This window comes from Octopus bimaculoides, chromosome 3 (assembly GCF_046866305.1).
Source record: "Octopus bimaculoides isolate indiv1 chromosome 3, ASM4686630v1, whole genome shotgun sequence".
Taxonomy (NCBI): Eukaryota; Metazoa; Mollusca; class Cephalopoda; order Octopoda; family Octopodidae; genus Octopus; species Octopus bimaculoides.
The window spans coordinates 45,227,696-45,251,749 of NC_142930.1; the positions used below are offsets into that span (position 1 = coordinate 45,227,696).

The 24,054-nt window shown below is 36.0% G+C and overlaps 1 protein-coding gene across 1 annotated transcript in view; it reads left to right on the forward strand.

Moving 5' to 3' along the window:
• Window positions 1–2,703: 2,703 nt before the first annotated feature.
• Window positions 2,704–24,054, forward strand: part of LOC106881712 (DNA mismatch repair protein Msh3) — a 50,697-nt gene continuing 29,346 nt past the window's right edge. The window contains exons 1-5 of the mRNA XM_014932188.3: window positions 2,704–2,964; window positions 14,181–14,684; window positions 18,478–18,594; window positions 20,631–20,748; window positions 22,415–22,548. Coding sequence (XP_014787674.2) covers window positions 2,794–2,964; window positions 14,181–14,684; window positions 18,478–18,594; window positions 20,631–20,748; window positions 22,415–22,548 — 1,044 coding nt within the window. The 5' untranslated portion in view covers window positions 2,704–2,793. The remainder of the gene's footprint in view (window positions 2,965–14,180; window positions 14,685–18,477; window positions 18,595–20,630; window positions 20,749–22,414; window positions 22,549–24,054) is intronic.

Genomic DNA, 24,054 nt, shown 5'->3' on the forward strand with positions numbered 1-24,054 from the left:
CCACGGAAATCATTCAGGAGGCGTCTCAGTAACCGAGGGCGACGAGCTACCGAATTCCCTCCAAGCGTGAACTGAATTCCACTGTAAATAAATATTGTTATGTTGTTCAGAATCTGCGTTCCGTTGTTTCTTCTAGAAATTTAATGTACGGAAGCGGTGTACACCTAATGGTGTATAACCACTTCCCTACACACTTTTCTACTTTTTTTTTACCAATACTACTACGGTGGACTCTGCATCTCAGAACTGCTTTGTCTCATGCCACTACCATTTATGTACTTTTGACTTACTCGCCTCTCCTACTCTAGTCACGCATATTTTACCACACTCCACAACTCCGCCTACTCCGTGCAACACCAAAGTTTTCATGACAAAGTCCTTGCCAAGCAAACTCAGTATATAAAATGATTCTATATGTAAGAAAGTATTTCTAAACTACAAAATAAAAAATCATTTTTGGTATGTTCTATGCCACCGGATGTAGTTCAAACCACGCATGTCTTTTTACTGTTGCTGTTTATATAACAGTAAGATATCCAGAATAAATTATTTTGTAGTGTACGTTTGATAATTTTTTTATTGTTCAGCTAAAAGGGAGCTAAAACCATTCACTCGGTTTCCGAGATTGATGGGAGGGAGGTTGGGATGCATCTCAAAGCCAGAGATCTGACCCGAACGATTGCAATAAAGTGGACACCATTCAATGCACCCAGGGTTAGGTGAGGGTGCTAAACTAAACAGATTAAGTCTATCGTGAATCCAAAAGAGAGTCCGTTGGATATCTATAAGTTCGGTTGCCATAACAAATTCAGCTAGGGATTATACCAAGCTAAGTTGTGAAGCTGCTGCTCACGCCACTAGAGCATTTATCAAGTTGCTTCCAGAGACCCCAAAGGTCGTCCTCAAACTAGATTTCAGGAATGCCTTTAATTCCACCCGTACAGTAAGAGAGAATGTCTCACGGCTCTACCACTTTGCTCGGCAAACTTATCTGGAGCCCTCTTACCTTTCCTTTGGTGACCATCTAATCCCATCTGCCTCTGGAGTCCAATAATGTGGCCCGCTCTGACCCGGCTCTATTTGTACTGGGTATTGACGACGTTACCAAGATGGAGGCTGACTTGGACTTGAATGTCTGGTATCTTGACGAATGTCTGGTATCTTGGGTGGAAAGGCCCTTCTGATAAGATCCTTGTAACTCCGAGGACGATGATTGAGGAACTTGGTCGTAGCGGCCTTAACGTCAGCAATCCCAAATGCGAGCTCTGGCACCTCAGCCATCCTGCTTCATATCAGCAGACTGTAAACCTGTTTGCAATTCTGTACTCTCTATCGCAGTTCCTCTCATCAGTGTGGTACTCTCTTGGAGCTCCAACTACTGACCTAGCTTTCGTGTCCAAGATGGCTAACCTTCGATCCAAGATGGCCAGCCTTGAGCAACTACTAAAACACCTTGAAGCAATAGAACCCCACAAAGTTTTTTCTTTTATACTTACAAATTATTTGTCGATTCCGAAATTTTTATATTTTCTCAGAGTTAGTTCGTCTTATAAATTCTTGTCGTCTCTCTAATGTTTTGACGACCTAATCTTCAGGAAATTCAAATGCTTAGTCAATATCAGACTTTACAGATTCCCGCGACCAGGCTGCTTTGTCCGAACGGTCTTTGGTGGAGGGGGCGGTCTATGTTTGCGCAAGTGCCTGTCTCTGTCTCTTCCCTGTTTTCTTTCCTCCATCCACGTTTGCTCCCCTTTGGTAGGCAATATCCTCTCCTTTTCAACTGGGACATGGATAAAGCTCTGGGTTTGTCAATTCCTGATACAGCTGAGGATAGACAGAAGCAGAGAGTATGGGACAATCTGTGCTTAGGTGCTACGTTCAACTCTCCCTTTCATCAATCTGATCAACTTTCAAGGTGTCGCCTACTTTCTGCAAATGCGAAATTCTCGGAGGACTGAGTTGATGCCCTACCTGTGGTCAACATTGGTGGTCTACATGGATGAGCTCTGCATCTCCATTGCACTCAGAGAAGGAGCAGACGTCTGTGGGGGAAACTGAGATGTTACTGTAATGGGCTCCTCGACTCCACAGGCCTTCGTGGTTTGCTGATTGTTTCGCTCTTCACTCTGAGCTAAACTTATTCATTAAGCGGGCCTTGACACGGGTTAATACCTGCGCATTTCTGGAGTTAGTGGGATTATCCAGAAGTGACGGGAAGAGACCAGAAGGTAAGTGGAGGTTCCATTGGACATTGTGGTGTGCCACCAATTGAAGCAATTAGCGTTGAATTGATGCTTTTCTTTCTATTTTCTTCACTCATGTTTGTATTTGTATTTTAATGTGGGTTTTGTATTGTATATGTATTAAATACATACGTGTTATATAAGTAATTATTAAATTCAATCTGCGGGATGTCTTCTCGCCAAAAAAAAAAAAAAAAAGAAAAAGAAAAAAAGCTGAATTAAAAAGGAAAATAAAATGAATAGAGCTTCGTCCAGGAATTGAAATCGGCTGCTAACTCAACTCACCGGGAACTTGATTCTAGCTCTACCACAATAATTCCAAATGTTAAGTTTCGTAAATAAATATTCATTTACAAATTATATTTGACTCTGAATCTGTTTATATTAGTCAATGATTTATCGAGTTTAAGGGGTGCAGAATAAAGCTACTCTTTATTAAACGGAAGTTGATTTTCCCGGCATACTTACCATGAGAAATGGCGCTAACCATGTAACTTCTGAATAGGAGTTAGAAAGATAACATCGGCGTATTATTACAAGGTGATAAACAATGCCACAACCGGCATTAAGTAAAAAGTTGAAATCTAAGCAGAAAGGGACAAATGGAAAGCAGATAACAATCTCCAGGTTTTTCGATGCAAAACATGCAACGAAAAATAGAGAAAACCAAGATGCTGACTGCAAAACGAGAGATTCCAAGAATGTATCTTCTCAGTCAAAGGTGAGTTTATATATAGCTGAGAGTGGAAGAGGGTATAAACGTGTGCACAATGTGGTATTATTAAATCGTGACTAGTCATTTTCTTAAATACATTCTTTTATCTTACACGTTCAGCAGTAAAAGTGTTTTTGCTAGTAATTTTTTGTAACTTTGTTTTAAACAGCGTATTTTAGTATTTCTTTCTAATGTGTTTGAATGTTGTTACATATGACTACGTAAGCTTTGATCAGATATGATAATGTTCTTTAGCTTAGTATATAAAGTCTGACAAGTATAAAAAAAAAAGATTTCCCTGTTTTGTATAAGATTAGATAACTAGTAATGTTATTTGTATGAATACTCTGCACAACGTGGTGGTAGTTAGGTGTGAGACCGAGATTATGAATGACAAGGGAAGTAACTCTATACTTTGTTATATGATACGTTCAGCATCATACCTTGCTAGGACGACTCTAAGCTTTACGTGTTGCTAAGTAGGATCAAGTAGACTTTACTGCTGCTTATTCTCAAGGCCATTATATTTATAGTTTCTAATGAAGATAATGATTTTCTTATCTTCGCCTAGACAGTTACTGTTGCTGAATTTTGTTCTTCAGTTTGTTTTGTTCTGCATTAGAACTGGCCAGAAGTTGGTATTATTCCTATTTCTCCTCGTTCTCATTATTCAACTCCACCATAATAAACAAGTCTATGTTTGCCAGACCATTTTCATTAAAGCATTAGCACAAAATTTTCAAATCGTATTTTGCTAGAAGAGGCTCGCTGTGTAAATATTATAAATTACACACAGACATGATATATTAATATGTACGTACATACATACACGCACGCACACACATATCCCCGTCGACAGGCTGCTGATATTAAATTAAGTTTTAAACACTAATGATATGCAAATTAGTCGTCTGGTTCTCTACATCTACTGGATTTCTTGAATATGAACAAAATGGCTTCTTCTTTGTTGGAATTGGTCAAATGATGTAGGAACCTCTGATAAAAACACAATAAGGTTTGACAATCGGTTAAGGCTATTCTTCAATTTTTCAGTCTACTGAGAAATAGTTAAATTTGCTATTTTTGTATAGCATTTTTACCATGGGCCCCAATATGGCTGCTTAATCTCAATTTTGTTTTAAATATTCTGACAAATGTATCACATAATTTGGCCAAGAATCACACCACCGTCAGCTCTGCCTCTGTGTGTTCGTCCAAAATGGATTTTCACTCAAGCAGTAGATAAGCCTATGTTTGGACAGTGCTCCATTGGCACTATGCATATAAGCAATACATGCTGATCCCCCAATATGCAATCTTGCATGGATGACAGGCCCCACTTTTGAAAGCCTAATGCAGCCACTTATTGCACAAGCAAAGGCAGAATGTATGAATCTTGTATTTGAACTATGATGCTGCATAGTTGTGAAACCTGAACCTTGAATGTAGAAGATTTTAAAAGGCAAGAAACAAATGAAGCATGCTTCAATGGATGAGTAATGTTAGTGTGCTGAGTACATATGAACTGAGAGAAAAGACCAGGCATAAGAGGAATCAAGTATAGCATGCAAGAGAAAAGGACTGTCCTGGTATGATCATGTGAGAGGTACAGCAAATGATTGGTGAATAAAGAAGTGCTGTGTGCTCCAAGTTAGTGAAACCTGTTGAAGAGGGTGATCAAGAAAGACATAGGAAAAATTGATAAATGCTGACCTGAAGATGTTACATCTTAGGGAGGGGATGATAAAGGGCCATACTGACTGGCCATATGCAGTGTTACAGAAGATCTTGGAAAAATTCTCCCTGACATAAGGATAGTCATTAAGAAGCTGTAACATATCTATGTATATCTGTATATTCACGTGTGTGTGTGTGTGTACACACACACACACACATCATCATCATCATTTAACGTCCATTTTCCATGGTTTAACTGGATCTGGTAAGTCCAGGGGTTGCACCAGGCTCCATTGTCAGTTCTGGCATAGTTTCTACTGTTGTATGCCCTTCCTAATGCTAACCACTTCACAGAATGTACTGGTTACCTTTTATGTGACACCAGCACCAGTGTTTTTTATGTGATACCAGCACTCGTATCAATTCTACTGTGATGAACGGGCCTTCTTGAGCATAGCAAAGTACCAGATGTCTCAGTCTTTTGTCCATACACACCTCATATAAATATATACAGATGCAGTCATGGCTGTGTGATTTTGGACTCATTATCACTGTGTGTACCTTGTGCAAGAGTCTTCAACAATAGCCCTGAGCTGACCAAGCCGTGTGTGTGGATTTGGTATATGGAGGCTGAAAGCCCAACATGTATTTATATGCATGTATATGTATGTATGTGTATGTATGTATATATATGCATGTATGTATATGTATGTGTATGCATGTATGTGCATGCATATATGTGTATGCATGTGTGGAGGCACAATGGCCCAGGGGTTAGGGCAGCGGACTTGTGGTCATAGGATCGCGGTTTTGATTCCCAGACCGGGCGTTGTGAGTGTTTATTGAGCAAAAACACCTAAAAGCTCCACGAGGCTCCAGCAGGGGATGGTGGCGAACCCCGCTGTACTACGTTATGGGTACACGTGTCTGTGGAGTGCTCAACCACTTGCACGTTAATTCCACAAGCAGGCTGTTCCGCTGATCGGATCAACTGGAACCCTCAACGTCGTAAGCGACGGAGTGCCAACAACAACACAACAAATATGTGTATGTATGGATGTATATATATGCATGCATATATGTATATGCATGCATATATGTATATGCATGCATGTATGTGTATGCATGCATGTATGTATGTATATGCACGTATGTATGTATATGCATGCATATATATATATATAGATATATGCATGCTTGTATGTATATGTATGTACGTATATGTATATATTACTCTTTAATTAGAATAGTATTGACAGTGACTTTGAAGTTTTGGCCAACTAAGACAACATCAGACAGTCCGATAATGGCTTAGCTGGATGAAATTTCAAAGTCATTATCAATACTATTCTTAAGGAATGATAGATTTGTACTCTACAAAAGCATTGAGTAACACTTTATTATAACTGAATATAAAAACAGGAATGCATTTGGCTGAGCACACAGCATTTACAAGGACCAATGAGGCCGAAATGTATCTGCCATTCTAACTGGCTGCTGCTGAAATGGCCTTCAATATACATTGTTTTTAGACACTGGTGTTATCTCTGGATGAATATTGCTGTAAATTTGCCTTCCTACTATGTATTTATATTTAGGATAGTACATAGATGGTTTTATATATATTCATGCTTAAATGAACAATTACAACTATATTTGGAGAATAGTTATGTGTTACACTATTTAATGCCATTCTCCATTGGAATCAGTTCCAACAAAGCACTCTTTAAGTTCAAATAGGCCTTTGTTGATTTAGCAAAAACTGTTTGTATGGTGAATAGAAATGCACTGTGGAGAATTTTAGAAAAGTTGGGGTGACCATCTAATAATAACGATGTAGAAAATTCCAATTATATTGATTCAAAATTTAAATCTAGAAAAAAATAATATAATATATAATTCTCTGCAGAATTGTTTCCAGAATTTGGCGTGCCAGAGCTGAGGCATTTTGAAAAATAACCCCAATGTAATCGGTAGAACTGTACGCAAGTCCCATTTCATGAAGACAATTCGTGTATAGTTCTTCAAGGTGCTGCCCCAGCATGGCCACAGTCTATTGACTGAAATGAGATATATATATATATATATATATATTATAGTCATTGAACTTCATATTTTTGAATTCTGTTTGAAATTAACCAAACTTATTGACTTTATTTTCTTCTTTTTACTTTTTTGCTTTAACAAAATTCAGATTTGTTTTATTGATTACCAAACGAACACTTGATTTAGTTGTTCTATTTTACTTGATTATTTTTTAAAAATCAATAAATTAAAACTTGCATCTGTTACTCACCTTCTAGAATGAAGCATATAATCACATGTCTGGTTTGTTTTATGCATTTGTAAAAAGTAGAGCACAGTTTTTTTCTATACAGCCTCTCTCCTTTCTCCAGAAGGTAATTTAACATTAGATAATAGTTCTTTTGAATATTCATTAGTCATGCAGCTTTTTCTGATCACTTACAGATTACAGTGAAAGGAATAAACTAAATATATAAAAATAAATAGTAAAAGCCAATTTGTGAAAATATTGTTACAGATGTTCCAAGCTTCTTTCAGGATTATTCAGTGAGATTGGTTGCCAGGATATCACTAGATTATTCTAAATAAATTAATCCATATCACCTCTGCTATTACCTAGGCATGTTACCTAAGTAGGTATATCAGATATCACAAATTATTGCCAGTAGCATCTAAATTAGAATCTGTTTTTGCTACAGGAAAATTTGTTGCTCAAATTTATCTTTGGGAGCCAGTGTATGTATTTGTATGTGGGGGATTAGTAATATTTTCATAACATTCCATAGTATTTTACAAAATATATTTTACCAAATATATTCTCTCAGCCAACCCATGTCAACATAGAGAAATGTTAATAGGATTAATGTTGATAATGTCAATGATGACAACAGTTATCGTTAGTAATTAGCACTTGTAGTAATTATGTCTTTAAAAATACTTTCCCTCTCTTCCTCATTCTCCCATCCCCTTTTCATTGCTGCCACTGCTGACAACAAAGGGAGATGGATGTGGAAGAAGAGAAATAGAAGGAGGTATTAATACAATAACTAGTTAATAAGGATTTCTAACACCAGCTTAAAGCCACAAATTTAGAGAGATAGAGTGATGCTTGTTGATTCAAATTGACCTTAGTAATTGACGGGTGACTTATCTTATCAATACTAGAAAGATGAAGGTAAAGTTGACCGAAACAGAATTCTTTTTTACTCTCTAATCAGGGAGAATAAGGCAGCTCCATTGACCATTTCTTTTCTCAGTCCTGTGAAACTGATGGAAGGAAGGGAAGAGATTATCCTCAAACCAGAAATCTGGCCTGGCTCAAATGCTTGCAACAAAGTTAAACTCTGCTCGAGGTACTTTGGTACCTCTGCTAATCCACTACCTTACATCTGATAATAACAAGACAGTTCTTCACATATTCTCCATTGTTGGTACCCCTGTAGTACACACAAACATTGGAGTTAATGAGAGAGCCTCTATATGATCAATCACTCTGTTAAAAGTAGCAACCAAATCTCCCTCGACATTTCATCATCCAACAAAGTAAAAGACATTAGGTAATAAAGTCTTAGATACGTCCTAAAAAAACAGGATGTTTATAGCTAGAATGTCTTTGATTGTAGGTCTGCTCAATCAAGGATAACACCTATCATAACCAACATCCCTTACATAAGCCAGCCTCTGAGAGTAAACGACATTAGATGATATAGTCTTAAATATGTCCTAGAAAAACAGGATAATCATGGCTAGAACATCTTTGATTGTAGGTCTGTTCAATCAAGGATAACCTATCATAATCATCATCCCATTCATAAGCCTACCTCTTAGAGAAGTTAACTTATGTGAGGGATGTTGGTCATGGTAGGTTATGCCTATATATGGAATCTAAATGAGGTGATTCCCTACATGATTGCTTGACATACTTCCATCATCTTATATATTAGATATCTTCTAAAGTGGTCCAAAAACCAGCCATCCTATTGGCTATCAACTCTTCACTCACCAATGCATTATAACCATTTACTTTATCTAATATTATGTAAAATGAAGGGTGAGAAATTGACTTGAAAAAATCCAGACTAAATAACTTACATTTTAGTTTACCTCTACATTCAAAGTAGGTCAAACCTCTTTCATCAAACCAAGAAGAGAGAGTCTACATTGAATACTATTAAACAGCTCTGGAACACATCTGGAAAATTCAAGAAAGTAAGACCATTTCCTCACCCTTGGATCTATTTTTGTCATCCACCTTGATCTTGGACTAAATATTTTAGCCAATCATTCCTTGTCAGAGCTGCCATTCTCTAGAATTCTCTCCATCTACATTCAGACACTGAACCAGAGTAATTCAAATAAAACACCAACCACATCAATCTGCAATGTGCAGCAAGAGTCGTTGATACTGTTCTTCCCCTTCTGATTTTCTAATAGCAGAAACAAATGGGAAATAAATCTCTACCATCTTTAAACTGCATCACACAGATTGGCCTTCCTCTTTAGAGACAGAGAATATTTCAGCCTCCCAACAACTGCTAATCCTTAATAATGCTTAAGTACAGTCTACTGTGAAATGTTGTTCCCACATCTCAGATAGTTTTGTCATTATACAGACATCCTGTACCACATACAAAGAAGGACCATCTAAGTGATCAACATAAAGTCAATCACCAATACAATCCAACCTCTGCCTCATAGATATGCTGTCTACTCTCTGTTCTTATCTTATACTACTATAATAGCTTCCACTCCTCAACTGGCTGATCTCATACCACTTCTAGTCAAGCAATCCTGTTACTCATAGTGTCAACTCCAGCTCAGTGCTTTCCTCTTTAAAAAAAGGCCCACTGGAATTCCTTCTCTATTCATGTTTTTCCTGGAGCTGTTGACTTGTATCTGTTAAAAAGGAACATTCTCCATTTTAATTTTTTTCTCAAAGAGCCTACAAAATATTATGAGCCCAGCCTCTTCCACCAGGTTAAACCATTAACCCTCCTCTACAAAAATCCTGCGAACTGCTTTATTTTTAATTCTTCGTAAAAGCAAAGTCTGCAGAATTTCAAATAAGATGGTCATTTTTATTCCTGCTGACAACTTAATAGATTTGCTGGAATATTGATTAAGCAATGAAATTTAGTATAAACTAATGCACTGGACATAATATTTGTCCAGTTTATATAAAATAAAATTTCATGCCAGGCTACAATATCAATGTAATGTTCCAGCTGCCAAGAAAGGCTGTGTCTCAGATTTAGGACTCTTTCAATTAAATTTGGTTATTGGAGAAACTGGATACATCAGTAATGTAATATTTCATGTTATCCATTACCATTCAAAACTGATTCTATTGTAGTAATGATGAAATAAACAGCAAGATATAACCCGTCACTAGATGTTAAATAGTAGTTAAATGTAAACACACAGCTCTGAGGATAATCAAGTTATTAATCTCAGTTTAGAACCAGGAATTCTCATTCTGTTATAGATCAATCACTGATCTATGCACTATAAGTAGTTGCCTTTCTGCAATTTTAACATGAATAAAACTAGAAAATTTTAAATGATTTCACACTTTCTACAATTTCTTTTTTATTATGTGCAATATTGTTTTAGTTGCATTTTTATGTGCAGCTTTTTGACACCTCAGTTACAATTGGTTATAGATATCTACAAGACATTAAAAGTTTTTCTTTATTTTTTGAAGCCATTTCCTCCAACTGATTTACATTTTGCTGTTTGTCTTCTCTATTAGCATTTTCTGCATCTTGTTTGGTGGGGGATAAGAGCCTTTATTTCAATTTATCTTTTTCAACAGTTTAGTTTGTTAAATAATATCTTAATAAATTAATGAATAATGCTAATATTTTACTCCTACTCCTGTAAAATATTGAACACATACATAGTGGTTCCTTCATCACTACCTCCACAAATACAATGAAGTTTATGATTTAATGAGGAGGTCTAATAAGCTGAAAGTGTATGGAGTTGTCTCCCATACTTGCTATATAATTAGAATAATATTAGTTACTAAGCTAATGTTTTTTCTTCACCACTATTATTTCTATTTAGGTTTTGATGTGAACATTAACTTTATTAGAAAATTAAATCTATTAAGTTTTAATAACATAAGTAGCTCCCATGTTTTCTGTTGTTGCTCAAAAGTAAAAAATATTGTATAAAAGATAGTGATGTCTGTTGAATGCCAGATGATAGTTTTTCAGTTGAACAAAAGTAAAATTATATTGAACAGAACACTGATTGATTTAAGTTGTGTGCTAAGAAATTTGCTTCTGAACTGCATGGTTCTGGGTTCAGTTCCATTACATGGCACCTTGGGCAAGTGTCTTGTACTATAGTCCTGGGCTAACCAAAGCCTTGTGAGTAGGTTTGATAGAGAGATACTGAAAGAGGCCTATTATGTGTATGTGTGTGTGTGTGTCCCCGGATGTCTTTGTGTTTGTCCCCTCTTTATCCCCAACTACTGCTGGATAACCAGTATTGGTTTGTTTACATCCCTGTTACTCAACAGTTGAGAAAAAAAAAACAATAGAATAAGTAACAGGCTTAAAAAGAAGTATTGGTGTCGATTTGTTCAACTAAAACCTTGGAGGTGGTGCTCCAGCATGGCTGCAGTTCAATGACTGAAACAAGTAAAAGATAAAAACACTATTTACTTTATGCTTTTTAAATTGTAAACAGTCTTTAATATCTGGCCTTTTCCCTAAGCAAAACTCTGCAAAATTGTGATCAAGCTTTACCTTACCCACACAAACACAAACAATTTTTTTTTTAAGAGAGGTATAACCCTTCTTGAGTTCTTTCATAAATGTAGATGCTATTTTTGGCATTGCTAAAATAAATCAAAATTTTTTCTTTGATAGATCAATGTCAGAGAACAGTGGAACATATGAAATGTCAAAGTAAAGTGAATTATGAAATATTGTGCCCGTGGCATGTGTAAGGACTTTCGAGCGAGATCATTGCCAGTGCCCCTGGACTGGTTCTTGTGCGGGTGGCACATAAAATACACCATTTTGAGCGTGGCCGTTGCCAGTACCGCCTGACTGGCCTTCATGCCGGTGGCACGTAAAAAGCACCCACTACACTCTCTGAGTGGTTGGCGTTAGGAAGGGCATCCAGCTGTAGAAACTCTGCCAAATCAGATTGGAGCCTGGTATAGCCATCTGATTTCACCAGTCCTCAGTCAAATCGTCCAACCCATGCTAGCATGGAAAGCGGACGTTAAACGACGACGATGATGATGATGATATTCTACCTATGCTGGCATGGGAGGCACACATTAAATGATGGTCATGATGACTATGATTTATCACAACTGGTTTATTCACTGTCATGTAAACCTGGGATGCAATGACTCCAGAATAGATTTACACAATCAGTAACATAGCATGAAAGATATACAGCTCACATCTGGGATGAAATATGACCCATCAAATTTTCTATTTGTAAAGCAATGAAAATATGTATATTACAGCATGTGTGCATACATTGCAAAAAAAGATTCAAAAATTACATGAATTCTCTCCGGAAAGCAGGTGTCTGTTCCTGTGTGTATGTGTGGGGGAGAGGGGGAGTGAGAGAAAGAGAGAGTGAGAAGAATTGCATATGTACGTTTTTGTTGTTGTTTAGCCCCAAATCAGCCCCTAATTGAGTAGATCCTTGGTCAGAAGTTGTTTCTGACCATTCCATCATTGCTTTTAGCTCTGTTATCTATGAGTGTTTTAACTAGTATCTTTTTTGTAGGGTGCAATATGAAGACTGTTTAGCTGCTATTTCTAACAGGTTTAGCAACTGGATAGGTGCTCTCTCATTGGCATTAACAGAATTATTTGAGTATTGGACTGAATACGTTGCATTCTTTATTCTGGCTGTGAGGGTAGTGAGCCAGTAGAATAGTTAAAGCATCAGGCAAAATGCCTTGAAGTCATTGTTCTGGTTCTTTATATTCTGCATTCAAATCTTGCTGAGGTTAACTTTTTCTTTCATTCCTCTGAGGTGGATATGAAAGTACTAGTCAAGTCATGGGTCAATTTAATCAGCTAACCTCATCCCTTTAACCCTTTCGTTACTGTATTTGTTTTGAGATGCTCTGTGTTTCTTTCAATTACTTTAAATATAACAAAGAATTTAGTAAAATAACTTAGTTATCATTCAGCTAGTGTTAGGAACATAAATTGTGACTAAGATTTAGTGGAAGATTTTAATTCAAAATTTATGAAAACAGGACATTTGTACTCAAAGCCAGAGCCGGTTTCAGCCAGGTTGGTAACGAAAGGGTTAAAATTACTGGGCTTGTACCCAAATCAGAAGCAATTTTATATTCTGGGTTTTTACACTTGATGTTCAAATTCCATTGAGACCAACCTTGTTTTGTTTTTTTAATCCTTTGAAGGTCAATGAAATAAAGTACCATTAAGTGCTGTGGCCAATCTAAATTACTACCCATCCCCACTATTATGTAAGAAACAAGTACCTTAATATTCACAGGTATTCATGTTCCAAGTTTAAACCTTAGCAAAATCAACTTTGCTTTTCACCTTTCAGGCTTCAATAAACTAAACAGTAGTCATGTACTTGAGTTAATGTAACAAACCACTATTTAAGGCAGCAAGCTGGCAGAATCATTAGCACGCCAAGCAAAATGCTTAGCAGCATTTCATCTGTCTTTATGTTCTGGGTTCAAACACTTCCAGGACCAACTTTGCCTTCCATCCTTTCAGGGTTGTTAAAGTAAGTACCTGTTGAGCACTGGTGTTGATTTAATTGACTTAGCCTCATCCCCTGAAATTGCTGGCCTTGTGCCAGAATTTGAAACCAATATAACAACCCACTTTATCTTCCTTTGCAATCACAAATTTTGACTTTTTGTTACCAGTCTGAATCACTGTTTTTAATTGGTGATCAATGAGACAACTGCCCAAAATTGTTTCTAGATCATTTCGCACCTCACTACAATTAGAAACTGTCAGAAAAGTTTTTCTTAACCCTTCAGCATTTAAACTAACCAGATCTACTTGTCTTATGTTCAAACTGTCCAGATCTGGCTTTTCACACCTACCTTACAATGTCATTCTAAGAATAAACGATCACATCATCAAAATCTCAAAGTTACAAAATCTTGCATTAATAATTCAAAACAATGTGAATAAATAATCATTACATTTGACAGAATAATCTCTATGCTAAAGTGTTAATAAGAAATTTCTTTAACCCTTTCGTTACTGTATTTATTTTGAGATGCTCTGTGTTTCTTTTAATTATTTTAAATATAACAAAGAATTTAGCAAAATAACTTAGTTATCATTCAGCTAGTGTTAGGAACCTAAATTTTGACTAAAGTTTGGTGGAAGATTTTAATTCAAAACTTATGAAAACTAGACATTTGTACTACAGAGCCAGAGCCGTTTGGTAACGAAAGGGTTAAGATTTTTAATGATTTGTTTTGTTGTAATTATTGAATTAATTTTCATTAATAATTTATATTATTTTACAATTTTCAGTCTAACTGTAATTTTGAAGCTGCGAAAAAAAGGAAAGTCTCGCATAATGAAGATACCACTGGGACATCTTCAGATTTTGGCAAGAAATTAAAATCATCTCTTAGTTCAAAGATACGCCTTGGCCTCCATGAAGAAACGCAATCAAAACTGAATGCTTTTTCCTTGTCTACTTCACATGATAAAAACATTGACTTGGAAGAACTTAAAAATAGATTTGCAAGTGGCTTACCTGATCTAGATGAACAAAATGACAATGTAGCAAAAGACAATGATGCTGAAATGTATGTGGATCCTGAAGATGACAAAACACCTGAAGCAGAATGTAAAGAGAGCTCAGCAAAAGTCAAGACAGTATCTCATGGCAGTGACAAGTTAAAATCTTTTCCAACAATAAAATATACACCTTTAGAACAACAAGTTGTTGATTTGAAAGCAAAATACCCTGGTACTATCTTGCTCATTGAATGTGGTTATAAATACCGATTTTTTGGTGAAGATGCTCAGGTAAATACTGTTTTATATGTTATTTGCTTTCTTGTTGTAGAACAAGTTTATTTTCCCATGTTAAGGTTATGTAGCTTGAGGTCAAGCTGTCACCTTACTGACAGAGCCTCTGTACATGACCTGTACAGCTTCACTAGCCATTCATCTACTCCTAGCTTCCTCAGAGGCCACCATATCACACAGCAGGGTACTCTGTTAAAAGCTTTCTCCAGATCAACAAATGGCTTATTCTTAGCTAGATATTTTTCTTGCAGTTGCCTGACTGTGAAAATAGCATTGGTAGTGCTTCTCTCCGGGACAAAGCCAAACAGCATTTCATCTAGTCTAATTCTGTTCCTAATTAATTTTCATCTAGTCTAATTCTGTTTTTAATTAATCTAGTCTAATTCTGTTCCTAATTAACTCTCTCTAACTTTTATCACCTGGTCCTGCAATTTGATGCCTCTATAATTACTTCTATCTGAAGCATCTCTCTTGTAGCAGTTGACTATAATGCTACCAGTCACTGAGTCACTGAGGATTATACCTTCCTGAATAACCTGATTAACTGGCCCATATCCTACTCTACCAGATATTTGAAGCATCTCAGCAACGATTCCTGATGGACCAGGGGCTTTTCTTGTCTTCATATTTTTAATTGCCTTATCTTTCATACTGTTGTCAACTAGGCTAGCTGGTCCCTCTGTTGGGTTCACATGAGGGAGATTCCCTTTCTCCCATTCATTCTCCACATTTAATACCCTTACGTAGAAACTCTTCCACACCTCTTTCTTTTCAGAATCTCTAAGTGCAAGCACACTATTGTCATCCATCTGTACACATTCTTCTGCAACATGTCAATTCTCTATAACACACTATCTAGCAATCTGGAACACCTCAAGTCTCTGATCTTCATTCCATAGGACATTGGCAAACCTCTTCCTTTCTGCTTCTGCCCTACCTAGATATACCTGATGGCTAGCTTCTCTTTTAGATATCTGATATGGTTCTTTTTCACCTCCACTTTTCTACTCTTTCCAGACCCGTCTCTATTTTATGGCCCTGTCAACCTCACTGTTCCATCACCATGTCACCCTTGGTCTGACAGAGGCTTTGCTGCAGCCACAGACTTGGCCTGTCGCCCTCAGTAGATTGTCCCATAAGAACTTCCAGTTGTCTTCATTGTCATATGTCTCTCTCTTGCTTCTCATCAAAAGCTTGATACAAACTTCTGGTTTAAAATTTCCATTATAATTTTATGTTGATTTATGTTTCACACACCATTTTAATAACAACAAAATTATTTTATTAAATTCTCCATTATTTTCAAAATTAGTTAAAACAAAGACAGTGTATTTTGAGAGAAATATAGTAACAAAAGGGGCAATTAGCCCTTTACTTCATATTACATTAGAATTGTTGTTTACAAGACTTCAAGAATCCAATCTCTTATTTTTTAAATTTACAGTTTGCAAGCCCATGTGCAGAATGTTTTAACAAGACACTATTTGTGTGGATGGTCATTAGTTCACAATAAACACATCTGTCCTTTGACAGGTCTTGTTTTTAGTCCTGCAGAATGTCCACAACACCCTCCTTCCCTGGCAAGCCAGGTTGGGGGGGCTTAAGTCACTGACCAACTGACCGTGAAACAGTTTAGAGATAGATATAGATCACCTTCTCATTCTTTGCATTACTCCAGCTTTATCACAGAGGATTCTGTTTTAAATGCTCTCTAATCCTGCTTAAATGTTTTCCTACAAAACTAATCTTATTTTTTAAGTAATTTTTATTTAATTTCAGCGCTAATTGACCTAATAATATCAAGCCATAATTTTAGTGGCAATTTTATTACTATATTTTGTACCTTTATTCTAATTACTTGTCTTCATTTTTTCAAATCTTATCTATATCTTCATTTTCTCTTTGTATTTTACTTCTGTCTATGGCACTATCAAGAATATAGTAGTAAACTAATGTTTCTTTGAAAATTTCCATCTGATCTCTTTGCTTATCTCTCCTCTAGTATCTATGTATTCAATAAATTTTTGGTTCTCTAAATGTGTCAATTAGTCGCCCTGCTGGTTTACAGTAGATCTAATGAAAGAACTAAGATGACACCTTGTCTTTATAATTCCTCCTTTTAGTATGACAACTTGTTATTTAATTCAGTACTATGATCTTCTAAGCTCCTGTCTTTTTCATGTTTATTTAACCAGCTGTTTATGTGAAACTTCATTTTATATTGTTTGATCTTACATAATTTTTTGTTTTTATTTGTGTAACTTAACATATTGATCGATCTAACATTTCCACTAGTTATTGAAATGATTGTAATTGATTAATAAATGTAATACCCTCATTTACAATCCTTTTGTTTGTCTACATTGATGCATCCTTTGCAGATAATAAATCTTATAATCAGTACATTAACCTGGATTTACTGTTTGCATAGAGTATCTTTTAGATTAACTGATTACTAATTCTAATTTTCTTTCCTTTCTTTTCCTTTCTGTTAGATAAGATTTCACATGAGTACTGACTGAGGTACTCACCTGGATTTCTTAAATCCCTATACTCTTACTATATATATATATATATATATATAGTGAGTTTGGAGGGATATATTATCCAGGTGGATACCATATTAGCTCTCAGTTGAGTTCCAGTTGATGGCTAACCACAACACTCAGTATCCAATGTCTGTGTCTACAATTAGTTGTTAGTTAATCCCTGAATTCTTCCGATAGGTACTTCCATGTGCTCTGTGCTGGACTGTAACAGTTGCCTGGAGTATATATTAATATTAATAATAATAAAAGGTATGGAGATTTGTACATCCACAAAATTTATTTTATAGTTATATACAACATATTATATTCACTCCGAGAATGACCAAATGGATGGCCCCTGATGAAACTGCATCGACAATATTGCAAAGCTGCATTTGCAACAGTGAGTAGTCGCTGCAGTGGAAACATATAGGTTGTTATGATATGCTGTATATAACTATGAAATAAATTTTGTGGATGTACAAGTCTCCATACACTTTATTATATACTAGTTGTGATCGTTGATCGGATAATTACGTTTACTCTTTCTCGGGAGCCACATTCAAAGTGCAGTTGTATATATAAAGGCAGTGAGCTGGCAGAAACGTTAGCATGCTGGGTGAAATGCAATGGCCCAGTGGTTAGGGCAGCAGACTCGCGGTCTTAGGATCACGGTTTTGATTCCCAGACTGGGCGTTGTGAGTGTTTATTGAGCAAAAACACCTAAAGCTCCACAAGGCTCCTGTAGGGGGTGGTGGCGAACCCTGCTGTACTCTTTCACTACAACTTTCTCTCACTCTTTCTTCCTGTTTCTGTTGTACTTGTATTTCAAAGGGCCAGCCTTGTCACACTCTGTGTCATGCTGAATCTCCCCGAGAACTACATTAAGGGTACACGTGTCTGTAGAGTGCTCAACCACTTACACATTAATTTCGCAAGCAGGCTGTTCCGTTGATTGGATCAACTGGAATACTTGTCGTCATAACCGACAGAGTTCCATTAATTACATTCTGAGTTCAAATTCCACTGAGGTTGACTTTGCCTTTCATCCTCTCGGGAGTCAGTAAATTAAGTACCAGTTGTGTACTGGGGTCGATCTACTCAAGTGATCACATAGGGTGCTCTTTTCATTAAATTTAGATAAGATGTGTCCAGAATTGGTGACTAAATATGATTAAATGGTTTAGTGATATTAGTTTACCAGGAAGCATGTCAAGACATTATAAAATAGTTAGTAATTGAAAATATGTGATGTTTTTCAGATTGCTGCAGATGTTTTAAAGATCACCTGTAATCCAGACCATAATTTTATGACTGCCAGTATCCCAACACATCGTCTGTTTGTCCATGTTCAACGCCTTGTCACTGCAGGCTACAAGGTGAGTATTATAGTTGCAAAGCTTATTTTCAGTATCCTATTCCTGTTGTTTAACCCTAAGTTAGCACTCATAGAGCAGACCTAATATATTCCAGCCTTGACCATTGTGTATTTAAGTTTTAGTGTATCTGGGACTACATTAATGTGTCCTTGACACTCAGTAGTAGCAATAGTAGTTGTTGTTTAGCTTTGTCAGTCCTGATGAAGTAGGCTTATGATCAAAGACATTTCAACCTTGACCATATCATCTAGACATAGAATATCTAGGACTACAATATCCAATGTGTCCTTTTTTTCTGATGGCCTGGTGTTACAGAAGGGTGATTTGGTTGGTATTTCTAGCATACTGAATGAACAGATAGAGGATTCCTTCTTGGTTTAAGCCTCCTGTTGATTCTTTTTTTCCTTCCTGAACTTTGTCAGGTTTTTGAGACTGGTGTTGAGGTAGAAGGGAAGGAAAAACTACAACCTCTGAGTTGCTGCATTTGCTTTTGTTTTTAATGGTTTCATCTAGAGGAAGTACTTCCACTCATGGCCTTCTTAGGCTCTTTGATGCTAGTAAGATTGATTTAGTTGGTGTTCGATATTCCAGGGAGGAAAGGTTGATTATTGCAGGGCTGAGAGAGTAACAGAAAGAAGAGAAACTATTGGTCTCAAATGGCAGTGACATGGAATAATGGCCACTGTAGTAGCTGAAATATTTTATTGTTATCAAGTTATCATCAGACCAGAGGTCTTCTGTTAATATTTACAACAAAATGTATTTCACTAAAGGCAAGCAATAATCTCTTGCTGTTGGTGTTAAACAAGGCAACAGATTAAATGTACCATCCAAGAACCATTGCAGTACCTCCACTAGATTTTAGGTATTATGCTATAGAATTCTATTAATAGAATTGAGGTATTAAAGATGATACAAGTTATTTTAGTTACAGTGTTTTCTGTACCTATGTTTAAGTAACCAAGGTGACATTTATGTAACCAAAACATTTATCTAACTATGGTAACAGTTATGTACTGAAGGAGATGATTAAGTAACCAAAGTGATGTTATGGTAACTGGCACTCTGTTGGTTACGACAATGAGGGTTCCAGTTGATCTGATCAACAAAACAACCTGTTCATGAAATTAACATGTGAGTGGCTGAGCACTTCGCAGACACACTTATCCATAACATAGTTCTCAGGGAGATTCAGTGTGACACAGAATGCAACAAAGTTGGCCCTTTGAATAACAGGTACCACTCAATCTTGCCAGCTGATTGAACTGGAGCAATGTGAAATAAAGTGTCTTGCTCAAGGACACAACATGCTGCCAGTTTTCAAACTCATGACCTTATGATTGTGACCCAAATACCTTCCATGCGCCTTCAAGTGAAGGCACATAGGTCAACGGTTAGAGCATCAGGCGTGAGGTTGTGAATTTGATTTGCAGACCAGGCTGTGTTGTTTTCTTGAGCAAGATATTTTATTTTCACATTGCTCCAGTTCATTCAGCTGTGGAAATGAGTTGCAACATCACTGGTGCCAAGCTGTATCAGTCTTTGCGAAGAGGAAAGGCTGCTATGCCTGGGTGACTGCAGGTCTTTTACAAAACAACCTTGCCTAGACTCATGCCTCAGAGGGGTACTTTCTGCTATGATATAATTAATGAGTACTTATTCATACATTGTGATTTTTATCTAATATAATGCATTTTATCACCATAAGTGAAAGAGAAATCTTGTAAATGTGATATCATATATCAACGTCTTAGTATTTATAAGTTAAAAATCAACATATTTGTATAAAGTAGAGTAGTGTATCTTGCATGGGGTTTAACAACTTGATCTTAGATTGTTAATGTATCCATATAAATATGATTAAAAAATGAAACTAATAAAAACATGATATGTTGTATGATTTGCTATTTGTTTTCCTATTATCAAAAGTAAATATCAAATCTTTAAGATTTGTCTGTGAAAAAAATAATAAAACTTTTGAAGATGTACCGCTGTTTCTATACATATTGTTCTGTTATTTATTCTGTGATACTTAGGTTGGTGTTGTTAAACAAACTGAAACTGCTGCACTCAAAGCTGTTAGTGACAATAAAAGTTCAGTTTTCATGCGCCAATTAACTGCACTTTATACAAAATCAACATTAATTGGTGAAGGTATGTTTACTTTATTTTTAAAAATTTGTCATTGATTTTGTTTTCTGTCTTTTACAAAGCTAAATGTCATTCATTTGTTTTCCATGCTAGTATGGCTTTAACATGAATCTATTTTGAGGTAAGATTTTTATGACTGGATGCTCTTCCTGTCACCAACCCATAAGTTTTTCAAGTAGTAGTAGTAGTACATTTCATTGCCATTATACTGTGTAAATGTGCTTTGTACAATCTAATTGTTGTTTATCCCTAAGTCAGAACAAAAAGCAATGGAGATAAGCTGTTACCTTGGAAAATCCCTCTTCTGATGCCCAGGGTGCCCAAGCTTTTTCCATAGGCTGTCAACTCAGTTTTCCACCCCCACCACACTTCTTTTCAGAAAATGCATTACATTTCTCACAATTCCAAACAAATCTAAGCATTCAATGATCCACAAATGTGAAATCATGTCATAAGCTTTGCAATAGTCAATCCAGGCCAATAATTCGTCTTTGACACCTCTGCATCTCCTACAATTTTTTTGTTCCATCAGTATCATATCATTCTCATCAAGAAATGTGTACAGCTCTTCTGCAATTCCTCCTGACAGTAACTTCCACATTAATGGGAGGAAAGAAATTGGCCTGTAAGTGTTGGTAGCATTTTCTTTTGATGCATCTTTCAGACACAACATTGTTCATCTTTTTGTCAACCAGCCCTGGTTTTCTTCTCCATCAACGAATGCTTTAAATTGCTCTGCAATCAATTTATGGCGCCTACTGAACTTTTTTATCCAAAATCCCTGTACACCATCAGGTCCTGCTGCTTTCCAGGTGCTTATCTTTGTACTCATATTTCTGATACTGTCTTCTGTGATGTGGATAGCTTCTTGCTGGGGATAAGAAGCTGTTTGCTTCAGGCTACAGAGTCATTCAGCTGCTGTATTATGTTGTTCTTGCTTACTCCATATCTTATCCCAGAGCTGTCAACTTTCATCAGTATTAGGAACTAATCTTTAACATTCTATACCATCATTGATTTCTTGATAAAATCTTTTTTGGTCAATTCTAAACAATTGGTTTTGCTGGTATTGTTTAATCTAGTGTTCAAACCTTTTAGCAAGTATGCACTGCTTCAGTTCTTCAATTACAATATTCAGACCTTTTTTATCTACACCATACTTCTTCCTCACTTTTTCAAATTTGCAATCATTCTTCAATTCTCCTTTTCTTTTCCTGACAAGCATTAACACTACTCTGTTCAAGGAGTTTGTATCTTCTGAAATTCTCTTTTTCCACCTGTATTGCTTATTTGCTCTTTTATCCTTCAATGTTCTGTTCTCAATAGTTCTCAATCCCATCCTTTCTGCCACAATTCTACTTGCAGCCCTGATTAGATTATTTGTTTGTGTAATGTTCTTTGTTTCATTGTGTACCAATGCATTATTGACTTGACTTGTTTCTTGATTTAGTCTCCATAGTTTAAGCCTTCTTAAAGTTGCGCATAAATTTTGTCTCTTCCGTAGTTAATGGATCCCAAACCCTGTTATTAATTGGTCTTCATTGTTTAAATAGTCACTGATCTTGACTCTTTCACAATTCACGGCAGTATATTCTTGCAAACAATTTTCCATCTCTTATACTAGTCTTCTTCTTGTTGCTAACTATTATTATCATATTTATTATTGTAGATGTTGCTCCACTTAATGATATTGCCCGCAATGATGATACTGAAGCCAATATATCTCAATACTTGATGTCTATCTTTGAAACACCTTGTGAAGAGAATAAAAAATCAAATGAATCTCTCAGCATTGGTTTTGTGGTAAGTTAGTATTATTGATTTGTAAAGCAAACAGGGCCACAAGTTTTGGAGTAGGAAACAGTCAGTTATATTAGCAAACTGTGTTTGATTAATACTTTATTTTATCAACTCTGGAAAGAAGAAAACAAAATTGACCTTGTAAGATTTTTACACAGAATGTAAAGAGCTGAAACAAATACTGCAATACATTTTGTCTGGTGCTTAAACAATTCTGCCAAATCACAATACAAGGTAATATTATGTGCCAACAAGGAAGCCTGTACATGGTTGTACAGTTTACTAGAAACAGCTGCCAAATCTCCTTTAAATCATATCATCTTTAAAAAAGGTATCTCATCTTTTTTTTTTTTTTAGATATAATGTAAGACTACATTATTCAGTGTCTTATTTCCTAAAGACAGTAGTGTGTGTGTGATTTATAAGGGATTTGACTGTTATTTGTAGCAAATTGAATGACCATGTAGAGGCTTTCTCATTGGATCATAAGTATCTGTTTTATTTATGAGTTTCTCACTACTTAACCCTGTCAACTGTTGTTAAAGTGTATTCAAGTGGAGCAATATATCTTATCTTTGACATTTCCTTCTGTTTATTCTTGGATTTGAACTAATAGTCATCAGTCTAGCTCCTTAACATTGCAATCGATGCATGGTTATAATTTTTTTTTTCTTTCTTTTATAATTATTGATCAATCCATCAATGCTTGCTGGAAAATATAGATTTATTGATATATAAACTCTCTGATCATGTATTTGATCATGTTCAAAATCTGGCACTGAACCACTCATCCCTAAAACTGAAGCACTACAGTATCAAGTTGAATCTGTCTTTCAGCGATGCCAATATTTCATCTTGATTTCGTCTTGATATGCATTTCGATGAGTAGAGTACAACTTGTAGAGCACTGGTAAGGTTGACTGTAAGTGGAAGGCTTAAGATTTTGGGTTCTTTCTCTTTAATGGAGGGTACAAATAGATGATCATTACTCTCTATTGATAGACAAGATCCTGAAACATTTGACTTCCTAGCAATCAAACTTAATGAGATTCTACAAACTTTCTTTTGGTTAATTATTGTTGAGGCAGGTAATGCAATTCGCAGTTTGAACTATAAATTACTAATCCAATTCATTAATCTATATTCTGTTCTCTTTTACATGAGTGTGAAAGGATTCCCTCTCAGCCTTGAAGACCATCAAATTACTTATCATTGCTTTAGCACGTTGTAGATGTTGTTTAAAACCTGATTAAACAGACCTTTTATCAAAAGCATTCCAATGGGAATTGTTGCATCTTTTATTCAAACATTGTGCATCCAGTTAGATTAACCAATGTGACCCTTCTATTTTAAGATACTGGGGTGTGATTTGAGGGAGATTTGGCTGCTGTTTCTAGTAGGCCAAGTAACTGTCTAGATACTCCCTTGTTTATTTGCTAATGATCCATTTTTCCTGCTTAACATAGATTAGAAAAGTTTAGCCATTACTCTTAATCCTGTGCTGTCTTA